General features: G+C 41.5%; 1 protein-coding gene across 5 annotated transcripts in view; it reads left to right on the top strand.

Annotated features, from left to right (window-relative positions):
• Positions 1 to 15,482, top strand: part of MCCC2 (methylcrotonyl-CoA carboxylase subunit 2) — a 78,979-nt gene that overhangs the window by 62,986 nt on the left and 511 nt on the right. For 4 of the 5 annotated variants that reach the window (XM_025892869.2, XM_025892868.2, XM_025892870.2 and 1 more), the window contains one exon: positions 1,066 to 3,176. The exons of the other annotated variant lie outside the window; for it this stretch is intronic. In XM_025892869.2, coding sequence (XP_025748654.2) covers positions 1,066 to 1,183 — 118 coding nt within the window. In that variant the 3' untranslated portion in view covers positions 1,184 to 3,176. Of the gene's footprint in view, positions 1 to 1,065; positions 3,177 to 15,482 lie in introns of those variants that run through there. 5 annotated transcript variants of the gene reach the window in all.

Raw genomic sequence — 15,482 nt, 5'->3', positions numbered from 1 at the left:
TGTGTTTCTCCTAATCCATCTTAGAGGTGCAGCCTGCCTGTTTTCTTCTGCTCACTTCTTTTTACAATCAGAACTTTTTCAGGCATTTGATCAGGGCCTCTTACCTGGAATGGTCATTTTCATGACCATCACAAAGGGGCTCTGGCTTTGCCGTGCTCGCTGGATACAGCTCGCTGCTGTAGGCTTCAGAAGGGAGTGTAATCAATTGACCTGGTTGTGCGTGACAAGAGTGGCCTTTCCTTATTGGCTGTTGATACGTCAGGGTCCCTGTTATGAATGTTTTATGAGCAAAGATTTGATTCATGGCCTGTTGATGTAAGTATGGTTTAATAATTGATGCTATTGTCCAGATACCGAAGGCAGTTTGTTTGAAGAAAGCCAAACTGCCACCTGCTAATGACCTTTAAAAAACAGTATTTCTCATTCGTTTTTCTTTATAAAATTGAGGTTGTCAGTGAAAAGCAAACACATTCCTACTTCAGAGTTTCTTTTGTAGGCAGCTTAAAGCAATTACTTACTTTCCTATTTTAGCAAAAAATAAAGAGCTTATATTGAAGGTATTTTATTAACCAAATGTAGTGAAGTGTCTTCTGTAATTGTCATCGTTTCTTGAAAGTTTGGGAGTTTGGGGGAATACACCTTTTCCGGTAGAGACTTTGGTTTGAGATTATTACCTGGGTTCATGGGCCTCTCTCCATATTAATAACAGGGACACATCAACTTGTACATTTGGATGTGGGCAGAAGAGGAACAGGAAACATTTTCCTGAAATACATAAAAATATGTTGAAATCAAGGATTATTCTGAGGTTTCTTGAAGCAGTTCCCAAAGCCATAAGCTCACTCTGACATTCTGTGAGGGCCTGGGATGAAAGTCCTGTCGTTTTTCTTTCTCTCTTTTCCCCTCCTTTGAATGTGGTTTTGGTTGTGAGAATGTAGCGTGCAGAAGCTCATCAGTCAGTCCCTCTAGGACCTGAGGAAAAACCTCAGCGTTTCTGGACATAAATTGTGTAAATGGTTGTTTGGTGATGGAATCCTAATAACTGATGTTTTGTTCTTTTATCAGGCTGTGGGATGATGGGATTATTGATCCAGTGGACACCAGACTGGTGCTGGGTCTCAGTCTTAGTGCGGCCCTCAACGCACCAATCCAGAAGACTGACTTTGGCATCTTCAGGATGTAACTGGAATATAAGGCGTCTTCCATGGGACATGTACCAAAAATTAATGTACTGGTAGCCTTAAAATTTTAGGCTTTTCCAACATGTGGCTATTACACTAAAATCCTCAACACAGTGCATTGTACTTTTCTACCTTAAAAAAAAAAATCAGTGAAGATATTTATTTGATGAACTTCAATTCCTTGTCCATCTTCTTAGAGAAATTTTTCTGTGGCTCCACTTTACCGCCCATAAAATGAAGAGAATAACTTACAGTTAGCCTTTCTAACCCACGTGTAGTATGAAAAGTTCCATAACCTATAAATCCCAGGTATGATTGAGATTATTCACAGAAGGTTGTTTTTCCACCGAAATGATTGCTTTGCTGATTATACACGATGCTATTTTAACACACATAATTTTGAAAAGCATCTGTTAACTTTGCCTTTCAGCCACCACCCTGCTCCTTCCTGTAACAGTCAGACTTGTTGCTGTCTGCACTTGGGGCTCTGTTTCCTCCCCATTCTCTCTTCATCCTACTCATCGCCTTCCACTGCCAACAGCCCTCTCCAAGGTTGGCCTCCATGTTGCTGAAGCCAGTGGGTTCTTTCTCGATGTTGCGAGACTGAATTTCCTGCGGCATTAAGAGCAGTCAGACACTTGTTCCTAGCAGTGCTATCCTTAGCTTCCAGACTGTAACTCTAGGTTTTCCACCAACCTCTTTGGCCCCTCTTGTTCCGTCTCCTTTGTCAGGCTCTGTTCCTCTACGCATTTCTCTCCCACTTCCTTCACCATTTGTTCTGATTTCTCATTAGTAAAACATGAATAGATTCTGATTCTGAAAGATACAAAAGTAATATGGAGGTGTCTCCTCATTCTTTTTGAAAAACTGTGGTAAAATATATATAACATAAAATGTACCATTTTAACCATTTTTAGCTGCACAGTTCTGCGGCATGAAGTCCATTCACACGGTCGTGCAACCATGGCCACCACCCAGCTCCAGAACTTTTCATCATTCCAAACTGAAACTCTGTTATGAATAGCCGCTTCCCATTCCCTCTCCCCCAGCCCCTGGCCCTCTCCTCATTCTTAAGTGTAGGCGTTTCTCATGGTTTGGTTTCTTCCCGCTGGGTCATTTCAGGCCTTATGGCTTCGGTGGCCATCTGAATGTGGATGATTCCTGTGTCGAGGCTGTTCTCCCTGAGCTCCAGACCCGTGTATCTAACGGGTCTACTGGACGTCTGCACGGATGGGATTATGGGAACCTCGGACTGAGTCATCAAGGGCTGTTGACTTTCCCTCCTGCCCTTTGGATTCCCCATTATTTCCATCTTTCACCCCCACGGGCTTTACGAGTGGTCTCCCTGCATCCAGTTGTAGCTAGTACTGCTTCCCCATCACGGTGAGATGAAGGTGGCCGTTCTAAGTGTGCATCTGGTCATGCTGCTCCTTTGCTGCCCCGTCTCACTGGTTCCCTGTCGAAGTGCCAGACCCCTCATGCTCTCCAGGACTGTGATCATCACATCCCCTCTTCTGCCTCATCTCCTTGACTCTTCCTCACGCTCGGTGCTCCAGCTGTTACAGATTTCTTGTTCCTTGAGCCTGTAGAGGCCTTCCCACCTTAGGGTCCACCACCCAAGGTTCCCTCTGCCTGTACCATCCTACCTTCCCTTAAACACTGACCTTTTTGTCTCTGTGACTTCCCTGGGCTGGGCTAGACACTAGGTGCTCTCGTAAAGCCCAGCCACTTTCTTCTCTGTCTTATGTATTTATGAGAAACCTAAACATTTCTTTAATATTGCCCTCCTGCTAGAATGTAAGCTCTCTGAGAGCAAGGATGTCCTGTTTAGCCTGTAGCCGCAGGCCCTAGCACTTGTAGGTGCTTACGTATTTGTTGAGTGAATGAGAAATCCATATTTTAATTGATGTCTTCAGACCACATTTCAATTAAGTGGCTGATTATGTGATCTAATACAACTAACCAGTGCTTTCCTAATAAAATTAATATTTCAAACTTTGTATGTCATTTTCAATTTAGGCAGCATTTGGGGCACCTGGGTGGCTCAGTCGTTAAGCGTCTGCCTTCGGCTCAGGTCATGGTCCCAGGGTCCTGGGATCGAGCCCCACATCGGGCTTCCTGCTCCGTGGGAAGCCTGCTTCTCCCTCTCCCACTCCCCCTGCTTGTGTTCCCTCTCTCGCCGTGTGTCTCTCTGTCAAATAAATAAATAAAATCTTAAAAAAAAAATTTAGGCAGCATTTGTGTATCAGAAATCAGTTTAATTTTTTGAGATGTGTACAGATAAATGCTCACAGCTCAGAGGTGGGCTGCATTTTCGGAAGGATGTGGGACCAGGTCACTGAGAGCACATCCCCTCCCCTGTCCTTGGAAGGTTCCCCCACACACTGTTGCTGTAGGGGGAGCCATTTCAAGAACATAGCCTTGAGAGAGGAAGGTGTTGAGACCGTCTGAACCCAGTTAAGGCTTCTTTATAAACAAGATTCTGGGCCATGGGTGTGGAGATGATCTCGTGTTGTGGCGGATGCAGACCTCGCTCAGAAGTGCATTCCTTCGCTCACCAACGTGGAGTGGCCGTCTCTCTCCCGTCCCTCCCTTGGCCTCCCTGTTCTGGGGCCAGTTTTCGAACCAACAAAGGGGACATGGTAAGCATTTTAAATGAGTAAATTATATTAAAGTTTCAGTTAAAATTTACATCCATGTCAGAAAACAAAAATTAAAAAAAAATCAAGTGTAGGTAATATTGCTTTGCTATGAATCATCAAGTCAAAGGTTGATGAATTTTTTAGGACTGTTTTTACCTCTCTAAAGAAATTGTTCTCTCTAAAAAGATCACCATCATCACGAGCACCACACTTAAAATAGTTAAATTGTTACATACTTAAGCCAATAAAAAAAAACTTTTATCAAAACGGGCAGCATTTTTTGTCTGCCCCCTCCTAGGTTTACTGACATATCACATGGAAGTTGAAGGTGTACAGTGTGATTTGATACATGTATATTTTGAAATGGTTACCACAGTGTGGTTACTTAACACATTCACCTCGCAGAACTTTTTGTTTGGTAGGGAGAATATTTCTTTTTCCTACATCTCAGTTCTTATAAATGAGAATTGCAGCCAGGATAATAGGAGTAACTTAGAATCTTAAGTATGCAGCAAATTAATCTAAATTAGCCACTCTGGGTACTTCGAGAATAAAAGAGACAAAACTAATTGTATTTTTCAGTTTTCAAGAAAATAATTCAATTTAGAATTTGTTGAAATACTTTCTTTACACTACCAGAAGGCATTGTTGAATGTGCAAGTAAAAAAATTATTTGCCAGATGTGCATGTTTGTGCATAAGGCACAACTAGAGAGGCTGGTATAACCTTTCCAAGGGTAGGTAACGGCAGGTTTTTCCATGATTTAATAAGACTTTTTTGGGAAGAGGCCACATGTCCTTGTTGGTTCTGAAATGTGTTCGTTGGTGTCCTGGAATGATGATTGTTGATTATTCTGGCCAAAGCCAATTTCTTACAAATCTTAATTACTAGTTCTGAAATTCAGTATTTAGAAAAACTGCAAGAGAATGAACTAGATAATCATGGTCTCTGGTTATTTATAACATTTCTTTGCAAATGTTAGAAATTACAATCAGTATCTAATAATGCCAGGTTTTTATTGTTTTAACAGAAAGTACCACCAAACACTTAAAAATACATTTTGAAAAAAATTTAATGTGCCTCAAATTCTCTCGTTATATAGAATCAGAATGCTAAGGATAAAGTTGCTTTTTGAGCTAAATGAAATTTCTATCTACTTTTGACCTTTTCTAGGCAAATGTACATTCCAGGTGGGGTTTGTAATCAAGCTAACTGATGATCCACTCTGGGATACTTGGGTGGGAACAGGCCCTGCTGTGAATTACGCTGGGGAACAGGTGAGAGCAGATTGGGACCTCCGCTCTCTCTCTAGTTGATTATCATGGAGGACCGATGGATGTCAGGTTTTGATACCTCTTAAAAGCCACTCTTCCAGATACCTGCTTTGTAACGTTTTCGTGACTTAAAATAAACAAAACAAAACAAAAAAACCAATACAAGTTTATTCTGTTCTAGTTGTGGAGGCCAGAAGTCTAGAATCAAGATACTGGCAGGGCTGTGTTCACTCTGGAGACTTTGAAGGGAAAATCCGTTCCCTTGTCTTTTTCAGCTTCTAGAGGTCGCCTGCCTGCTTTGTAACTTTGTGAATTTCAGCATTATATCAAACACATGATATGTGTTAGCATTCTAGAGAGCCATCTAATCGGCTCAGGAGGAGAGTTTACCACAAGGCAGGGGCAATTTTATTTTCTGTAGCACCCAGCATGTCAGTGTGTCTTGCTGCTTTTCCTTTTACAACGGTGACCCAAATCACAGGTTTATGCTACTCCTTAGGTTAAGAGAGAGAAGGGTTGGGGCACCTGGGTGGCTCAGTTGATTAAGCTTCCCACTCTTGATTTCATCCCAAGTCATGATCTCAGGGTCTTCAAATCGAGGCCTGCACGGAGCCTGCTTAAGATTCTCTCTCAATAAACAAATGATAAGTAATAGATAAAATCTTTAAAAATTGAGGGAGAACAAAGTCTTAGAAGGTTGTGATCTAACAGAACTGACTGAAGAGAGAACATGACCAGCACTACTTGTTAGAAGTAAGGTGGAGAAATAAATTTAATGTGTAATTCAGCAAGTTTTAATTATGAGTGAAAAGTTACAGTGTTGGAATGCTAGGGCTACTTTCAAGAGGTTTCTGTAGGAAATGTACATTTTTCAATAGCTTTATCGTACTCCTATGTTGTAAGATAATTAAAAATGACATTTGTTTTAAAATTATAACTTAAAATCCAACAGTGTTTTTTTGAGAAAACTTGGAGTAAAGAAAGTGAAAATTCTCCATAATTTCACCACCCAGAGATAGCTGTTACTATTACCAGTTTCATCTATCGACTGTACTATTCTTTTCTCTATTGTGGGATTTTTTTTTTCCCCCACAAAAAAAGTTACTCTATTACCTTCATTTTCACTTAATGTGTAAATGTCTTGGCATGTTTCCATGTCATGTGCTACTTTATTTACAACAATTGTGATGTTGCACAATACTACGTTGTATGGCCGTCCTATTTGATTTAACCACTCCCCTATTTTTGGATACTTAGGTTGTCTCTGGCTTCTCACTATTACAGATAATGCTGCAGTAAATATCTTGTAGTGTCTTCACGTAACTGTGATTATTATAAATTCCTAGAAGCGAGATTGTTGGATCAAAGTGTATGGGCTTTTAAGACCTATTGCTAAATTCTGTTCTATAAACATATGTTTATGATACAAGTATTGCTGCATTTGTAATGCTGACTCTGGTGCTTTCAGATGCAGTAACTTCCAGTAGAATTTAATTCTTTAAGAAACTAGTGTTTTTGTTAACTTTTAAAAGTTGTGTCTAGGGGCTCCTGGGTGGCTCAGTTGTTAAGCGTCTGCCTTCGGCTCGGGTCATGATCCCAGGGTCCTGGGATCGAGCCCCGCGTCGGGCTCCCTGCTCCGCGGGAAGCCTGCTTCTCCCTCTCCCACTCCCCCTGCTTGTGTTCCCTCTCTCACTGTGTCTCTCTCTGTCAAAAGAATAAATAAAAATTTTAAAAATAAATAAAAGTTGTGTCTAGGTAACAATGTCATGTTAGTAACAAGTTGTGAAGACTCAAAAAATACGTGGGTGGCATCATGGTTGTGGAGAGACTGGGAAAGATGGGGAGAAGGCCAGTTAACCCCTAGTTCTGCTACCAAAAAGCTATGTGAACTTGAAGATGGGCGGGAAGCAAGTTCAGCCTCTCTGACCTAGTAGTTGTTTCCTTCTCTGTCTAGTTAGTCAAGTTTTCTTTCCACTTCCCCAGGTCCCCTTTATTTCTGCTACTTATGGTGGCACAATGAGTATGGATTGAGTGTTAAAATTGCTACAAGGGAAACTCAACTTATTGCAACCTTTTGATCATTGAAATGTGTCACTGAGCAAGATTTTAGGTTACTTTTAATTGAAATCTGGCTAAAAAATCTGACAGTCTTCCATTGGGGATAATGTAAAAACAGCCGTTCCAAGAGCCAGAAGGCCCAAATGAGGGATTTCTTAGGTACCTTTGTGACCTGTTGGGTAGCTTCCTTCTCATAGAAATGCAAAATATTTTCTATAATCTCACTTGAAATGTTAACAAATTGCATGTATTCTGTGGATGTTTGCAAGTACTTGTGGGGCTTCTGTTTTTATTTTGGAGCAATTGGCATTTTTATTTTTGCTTTGTCTTGATGTTGATGTGGCTTGTCTTCTAATCTCCTCTATCCAACATGAGGGATATAGGAAAGAGAACCAGAGGATCAAGTTCCTAGACCACAGCACCATAAGTAAAGGAAAAATGCAGTTTTTGAACTGAGCCATAATGTAAATCCATACTAGAAGGGATTTAGTATCCAGAGTAAGAGAACTAGAATTGCTTACTGGACATCGAGCTCAATTTGGAATCAAGGAATTTGGGTTCTTGTTCAGATGGTGGTACTAACTAATTGTCTCATCTTGGGCTGGTCTTTCCTTGTCTCAATATAGGGTGGAACTTGACTAGTTTTCCACCCTGTTTTCACATTAGAATCAGCTGAAGAGGTTTAAAAGTTGAATCAGAATCTTTGTGGAGTGATGGGGATATTTTTTTAAAGCTCCCCATCACTGCTCTAGAACAATGGTTCTCAAAATTCAGCTGCTATCAGAATCTCCTGGAGGGCTTCTTAAAACACAGATTGCCAGAAAAATAAATAAATAAAACACCGATTGCTGGGCTCTACCTCAGATTCTGATTCTACCATCTGGAGTGGGCCCCAGAATCTACATTTCTCACATGTTTCCAGCTGATGCTGACGGTTCAGGGATCATGCTCTGAGAACCAGCAATGGCTCTAGATGGTCTTGAAGTTCCTTCTTAGCTCTGAAATGTTAGAGTTCTAAGATCAATTTCTGCTTTGGTGATAGTATCACTCTTGTAAATTTTTGCTTAGGTCATTATATATTTGTCTTTCTCTCTCATTTTCAGGGTGGGGTGAATTTGTCTTAACTTCTTGGTCACTGGTTCACAGCCAAGGCTGAACGTTAGAATCACCTGAGGAACTTTGCTTACAAAAAATCCTGATGCCCGCATGGGACTCCACATAACTAAATCAGACTCTAAGGTTAGGATGCAGTTCTCAGTAATTTTTAAAGCTCCTTTAAGTGATTCCGGTGTGCAGTCAAAACTGAGTGTCGCTTTACAGGGTGAGGCTACATCAGGGGATTTCAAAACGGAGCAACCGTTCATTTCAAGACTCTTGCATGGATTTAAAAATCTTAAATTTTAGGTTGTATAAACATCTTTGAAGGTACAGTTCACAGCTCCCTTGAAGATTTGCCGTATTTTGACTTCTGTATGTGCCTCATTTTAGGTTAGCTGCTGGGAGTACTTAAACAGGTTTCTAATGAGATTTATCCAAGGTGATGGAAAGAAATGAGATCAGAGCAAAAACATTCACAGAGGCAAAAGCAGGAAAATTATTTTTACATAATGGGGCATAATAGCACCTGACATTTTGTTTCGACAGAATTGGTTTCTGAATCATCTCTTTATGCCCTGGTGCTTTTGCTGTAACTTTTCAGTGGATTAAACAGAGCATTTAAGTCTCTGAGGACTTGTCAGTTCCTCAGTCCCAACCAAGCTTAACCAGACAGGGGAATAATTATCAACATGGATGGTTGATAACTTGAGATTACATTGAAAACATTCTTGTTATTGTAGCAAAATATAACATAAAAATTTCCATCTTAACCGTTCTCAAGTATACAGTTCAATGGCATTAAGTACATTCCCACTGCTGTGCAACCATCACCACCACCCAGCTCCAGAACTTACTATCCCAAACTGAAACTCTGTAGTCCTTAAACACTAACTCCCCGTTCTTCCCTTTCCCCAGTGCCTGGCAACACTATTCTACTTTCTGTCTCTATGAATTTGTCTGTTCTAGGTATCTTATGTAAGTGGAATCATAAAATATTTATCCATTTTTGTCTGGCTTATTTCACTTAGCATAATGTCCTCAAGGTTCATCCAGAGATTATTACTGGTGGGACGATATCTGTGTCACAATTGAGTTAGGTCCATAAAGGTACCGGTCCTGTTTCAGTTAAACACACAGGTGTTGGAGGGCACTCCTATCTCCCTGGAGCCCTCAGGCGTTCTATGGGTGGGCTGAGGTGGTTTGCACTTGGTCCTGCTCTCAGCAACCACGTCCTCCTACTTGCTCAGCCCGGAGACGTGGGTGTCCTTGTGACTCTTTATCCTTCCTTACCCTGACATGCAATTGCCCAAATACATTTTATTGTTTCTACCTTTCAAAGAGCCCCCTAAATCTTCCTTCTTTATCACTGAATCAGTCTCAGTTCAGAACTCCGTCTGTTCTTACTTGGAGAAGTAGCTAGCCAGTCTCCTCGCCAGTATCCCGGCCATCAGGCATTATTTCATTAATTCCTTCAACAGGTATTCTGTTACATGAAAATTTCTTGTCCGCACTGAGCTGGCCTCTTAAGTCTGGGCATAGCCTTTTGAGCCATTTGTCTCCAGTAAATCTCATGGTACCTAAGCATGTCTGATTCTAGAGTCTAACTTTTCCTAGTCCATTCATTGCTTTCCAATAAAGGATGGACTAAAGATTCAGAACTTTTGGCAGGTGAAATCAGGGGTTCAAAACAACAAGTGGAACTTTAAGAGGAAGAAGTACAGAGTCTTACATCTAAATTCAGGAAAATAGAGCGATTATGTATAGAACTAGGGAAACCTGAATTTGAAACAGCTCATGTGGTGGTGGGGGGGAAGATGCTGGAATTTTGTTATCAGCAAGCTTGATACAGGCTCACTGTGATGAGACTATCTTATAAGTCTCGCCACATTTTAGGCTGCACTAATTAAAATAGTATGCTCTGACCACAGGCCATAATAATGCATATACTTTGGCCTGATCCTCCTCTTCAGCTCTGTGAAGACAAGCTGCACTCCGTGAAAAATATTAAGAAACTAGAGGATGGGTTAGCCTGGTGATAGGTATTGAGGAGGGCACGTTTTGCATGGTGCACTGGGTGTTATGAACAAACAATGAATCATGGAACACTGCATCAAAAACTAATGATGTAATATATGGTGATTAACATCACAATAAAAAAATTAAAAAAAAAAAAGAAACTAGAGGGCATGCAGGGCATTGGTTCTGAGCCCTGAGATCTGGGCCTTGGCTGTACTTGGGGAGTATGTGAAAAATACAGATTCCTGGGATCAACCCTTGGATAATTTCAAGTCACTCTAATGCACATCTTAGGTTGGGTACCACGAGATGGGAGACACGAACAGCATGATCTAGGAAATAACTGGAAGAAGTGGGTATTTAGCTTTGAGAGGACTATGGGGAGATGAAAATGCAGATGCTAATCTACTAGGTTTAGGGTAAGGCCTGAGATTCTGCATTTCTTTTCTTTTCTTTTTTTAGAGATTTTATTAGAATGAGATAGAGAGCATGAGACGGGGGAGGGTCTGAGGGAGAAGCAGACTCACTGCTCTGAGCAGGGAGCCCGATGTGGGACTCGATCCCGGGACTCCAGGATCATGACCTGAGCCAAAGGCAGTCGCTTAACCAACTGAGCCACCCAGGCGCCCGAGATTCTGCATTTCTAATAGGCTTGCACTGATGCTAGTGCTTCTGGTCTGTGGACCACACTTGGGCAGAGGCTGTAGGGGTTGGCCAGATGACCTAGGTGATCTCTCAGGTCCAAGTGGGTATCCAGCAAAGGTTGATCAGTTGATGATGGAGAAAAGAAACTACCAGAACTACACTGGAATCCTTCTGAACTCATGATGTGGAATGTGATTTCATTTCTTTAGTTAATTCTTAGATTTCTCTAGAAACTAGGTATTACAGATGAGTGATCAAGAGCATGAGCTTCAGAATCACATCAACTTAGGTTTATGTCTTGCTTTCTCCATTCGTAGGGTCAGAAATTGGGCAAATAACCTATCCGCACCTCATTTTCCTCATTTCTAATAACCTCTCACTGGGAGTTTATGAGCATTTAATGTATGTAAAGTGCTTAAGGGAGAGCACATACTTGATAGGTGCTGTCCATGATTATTTTCATTAATTTACACATTGAAGCATGCACTGGTACCCTTCCTATAACTCCTGTATCTTTGGAGGATTCCTGAGATCTCTGCAAATGTCATACAGCCTGCCTGTGAGCTCTCAGAGTGCCGGCATTCTCTCCAGATTTGGGTGAGATCACTGGAAATACTTCTTGTGTGGGTCTTAGGTCTTTCCTCTTGGCATTTTTTTTCCTATCAAGATTTTCTTTAAATTCAAGTTAATTAACATATAGTGTAGTCTTAGTGTCAGGAGTAGAGTTCAGTGATTCATCAGTTGCATTTAACACCAGTGCTCATTACATCACATGCCCTACTCAATGCCCATCACCCAGTTACCCCATCCCTCCCACCTCACCCCCACCAGCAACCCTCAGTTTGTTCCCTAAAGATAAGAGTCTCTTCCATTTTGCCTCCCTCTTGGTTTTCATCTTACTTTATTTTTCCTTCCCTTCCCCTGTGTTCATCTGTTTCATTTCTTAAATTCCACATATGAGTGAAATCATACAGTATTTGTCTTTCTCTGACTGAGTTCACTTAGCATAATAGATTCTAGTTCCATCCATGTCATTGCAAATGGCAAGTTTTCATTTTTTTGATGGCTGAGTAGTATTCCACTGTATATATGTATCTTCTTTATCCATTCATCTGTTGATGGACATCTGGGCTCTTTTCATAGTTTGGCTATTGTGAACATTGTTGCTATAAATATTGGGGTGCATGTGCCCCTTCGAATCACTATTTTTGTTTTTAAAGATTTTATTTATTTATTTGACAGATAGCAAAAGCAGGAACATAAGCAGGGCAAGTGGGAGAGGGAGAAGCAGGCTTCCTGCAGAGCAAGGAGCCTGATGTAGGGCTCGATCCCAGGACTCTGGGGATCATGACCTGAGCCCAAGGCAGACATTTAACTGACTGAGCCACCTAGGCGCCCCTCAAATCACTATTTTTGTATCCTTTGGATACAACTGCTGAGTCATAGGGTAGTTGTATTTTTAACTTTTTGAGGACCCTTCCATACTGTTTTCTAGAGTGGCTGCACGAGTTTGCATTCCCACCAAAGTGTAGGAGGCTTCCCCTTTCTCTGCATCCTCACCAACATCTGTCGTTTCCTGACTTGTTGATTTTAGCCATTCTGACTGGTGTGAGGTGGTATCTCATTGAGGTTTTGATTTGTATTTTCCTGATGCCAAGTGATGCTGAGCATTTTTTCACGTGTCTGTTGGCCATTTTTATGTCTTCTTTGGAGAAATGTCTGTTCATGTCTTCTGTCCATTTCTTAACTGGATTTTTAATTTTTTTGGTAAGTTTGATAAATTATCAATAGATTTTGGATACTAGCCCTTTATCTGTTAAGTCATTTGGAAATATCTCTTTCCATTCTGTAGGTTGTCATTTAGTTTTGTCAACTGTTTCCTTTGTTGTGCAGAAACTTTTTATCCTGAAGAAGTCCCAATAGTTCATTTTTGCTTTTGTTTCCCTTGCCTTTGGAGACGTGTCTAGCAAGAAGCTGCTGTGACCTAGGTCAAAGAGGTTGCTGCCTGTGTTCTCCTCTAGGATTTTGATGGATTCCTGTCTCATATTAAGGACTTTAATCTATTTTGAGTTTATTTTTGTATATGGTGTAAAACTGGTCCAGTTTCATTTTACTCCATGTGGCTGTCCAATTTTCCCAACACCATTTGTTGAAGAGACTGTCTTTTTTCCATTAGATATTCTTTCCTGCTTTGTCTAAGATTAGTTGACCTGGCTTTTTTCCCTTACCCTCACCTCCCCAAATCAGGAGCTAAATATTTTCTCTACTTCTTTTGACCAAAATTTTAATTTAATATAATTTGATTTCCTGACCCCATAAGTCTGGAAATTGTTCAATTTAGGTATTATAATGGATGCTACTGGGTATCTGCCAGCATCTGTTCCCCTGTTGTCTCTCCTACAGAACTCTAATTTTTTTGTTCTCCAGTTATTCATACTTACAAATGCATCCATGTGCTTCAGGGAAGCCATCAGCCCACAGCTCTGGGTGGGCCTGATTGGTTTAAAGGTTTCTTGTTCTCTTTCCTAGGGATGAGCGCAGGGGTTGGGATGGGAGGAAATCTGTTGAAGGGTGTTTCTAGGAGATACTTCTTTGTCCCAGGGAAAAGCCAGAACATTTGATCTCTTAGTTCTTCTGGATCTTGTCATGTGGGTATGAGACTCTGGGTCTATGGAGCCTTGTTGCTGTCTATCAGAGGATGAAGCTGACATTGAAGGTGCCAGGACACCATGAAAGGATCTGGGTCCTTGGTCAGGTCATCGAGACACAGAACCACCATTTTGAAGCTGTTCCTTCCTGTCTTCATTCATACATTCATACATTAAATTTTATGTTTATTTAACAGGGACTATTTTTAAATAGGATTTGCAAATTCAGGATCATTTCAAAGACTGAGTATGTTAAACTTTGATTACCTCCCTTGCAAGTCTCACCTGTGCACGTCAGCAGGGCAGTGGGCATGGAGGTGTCTGCAGGGTGCCAGACGAGACATGCGCTGGCCATTCAGACTCTATCACAAGGCTGTTAAACCCCAGGTTTCTGACCTGTCTCTCTGGTTCATAGTGGAAGTTTCTCTCCTTTATTCATCCGGATCGGGCCTCAGTGTAGTAGGGGGCCCTCTGCAGGTCTTTATATCCCAACGTTATAATGATACCTGATGGAATAAGGTATAGAAGACAAGACCTGTGGGGCGCCTGGGTGGCTCAGGTCATGATCCCGGGGTCTTGGGATTGAGCCCCGCATCAGGCTCCCTGCTCAGCGGGGAGCCTGCTTCTCCCTCTCCCACTGCCTACCTCTCTGCCTACCTGTTCTCTCTATCTCTCTGCCAAATGAATAAATAAAATCTTTAAAAAAAAAAAAAAGAAAAGGCCTGTATTAGTGTGCTGTCCACTTGGGTGAGGGATTAGCTTACGTAGCCTCACTGCTGGAACTTGAAATTGCAGGTGAACTAGATTCTGAACTGTGCTGCTATGGAAACCATGAGTGTGGCAAGTTTCCCTCTGACTGGTCTCCAAACAACCCTGTGCCCCACCCCTCCTGTAGGCCTCTGATATACATTAAAAAAAAATCTTTTTCTTTTTCCAGTTTTATGGGTATGGTTGACAAAAAATTGTATATATTGAAGGTGTACAGCGTGTTTTGATAAATGTGTATACTGTCGAGATGATTACCACTATCAAGCTAATATCCACTACCTCACATAGTTATTATTTCCTTTCTTTTGTAGGTGGTGAGAGCACTTAAGATTTACTCTGTTAGTAACTTTCAGGAATAAAATTCATCATTATTAACTATGATTGCAATGCTATACATGGGGTCTCCAGAGTGTTTCTCACTGGAAATCTGTGACCTTTGACCAAGGTCTCCCCATCTCCCCACCACCCCTCAGCCCCTGGTAACCACCATTCTCCTTTTTCTACGAGTTCAACTTTTTTAGGTTCCACATAGGATCTAAAGAGTCCTGTACACTCTTGACATAGCCAACCCCCCTGATCTTTTTTTTTTTTTTAAAGATTTTATTTATTTGCTAGAGAGAGAGCACAAAAGCAGGGGAAGTGGCAGGCAGAGGGAGAGGGAGAAGCAGGCTCCCTGCTGAGCAGGGAGCCCGATGCGGGGCTCGATCCCAGGACTGTGGGATCATGACCTGAGCTGAAGGCAGACGCTTAACTGACTGAGTCACCCAGGCGTCCCTCCCCTGACCTTTAAAAAAAAAAACAAAACACTTTTTGGGTGCACCTGGGTGGCTCAGTTGGCTTTCTGCCTTCAGCTCAGGTCATGATCCCAGGGTCCTGGGATTGAGTCCCTCAGGCTCAGCAGGGAGTCTGCTTCTCCCTCTGCCCCTCTTCCCTGCTCATGTGCGTGCTTGCTCGCTCTCTCTCTCAAATAAATACAAATAGTTAAAAAAAAAAAACACTTTTTGATCATACCAGTCTTCTAAGTATTGGTTCCCTATCACTTAGGCTTGAAATTTAAATGTCTTTCCTTGGCATCCCTGAGTGTTCTGGGCCTGGCTTAAATTTTTTAGAATTAAAAAAAAATCCAAATAATATTCACAAGTGGTTAAAAAA

This window comes from Callorhinus ursinus, unplaced genomic scaffold, assembly GCF_003265705.2.
Source record: "Callorhinus ursinus isolate GAN/ISIS: 27379988/994484 unplaced genomic scaffold, GSC_fseal_2.0 scaffold23, whole genome shotgun sequence".
Taxonomy (NCBI): Eukaryota; Metazoa; Chordata; class Mammalia; order Carnivora; family Otariidae; genus Callorhinus; species Callorhinus ursinus.
The sequence above is the reverse complement of the archived record's forward strand: the minus strand, read 5'-3'. Positions and strand labels throughout refer to the sequence as shown.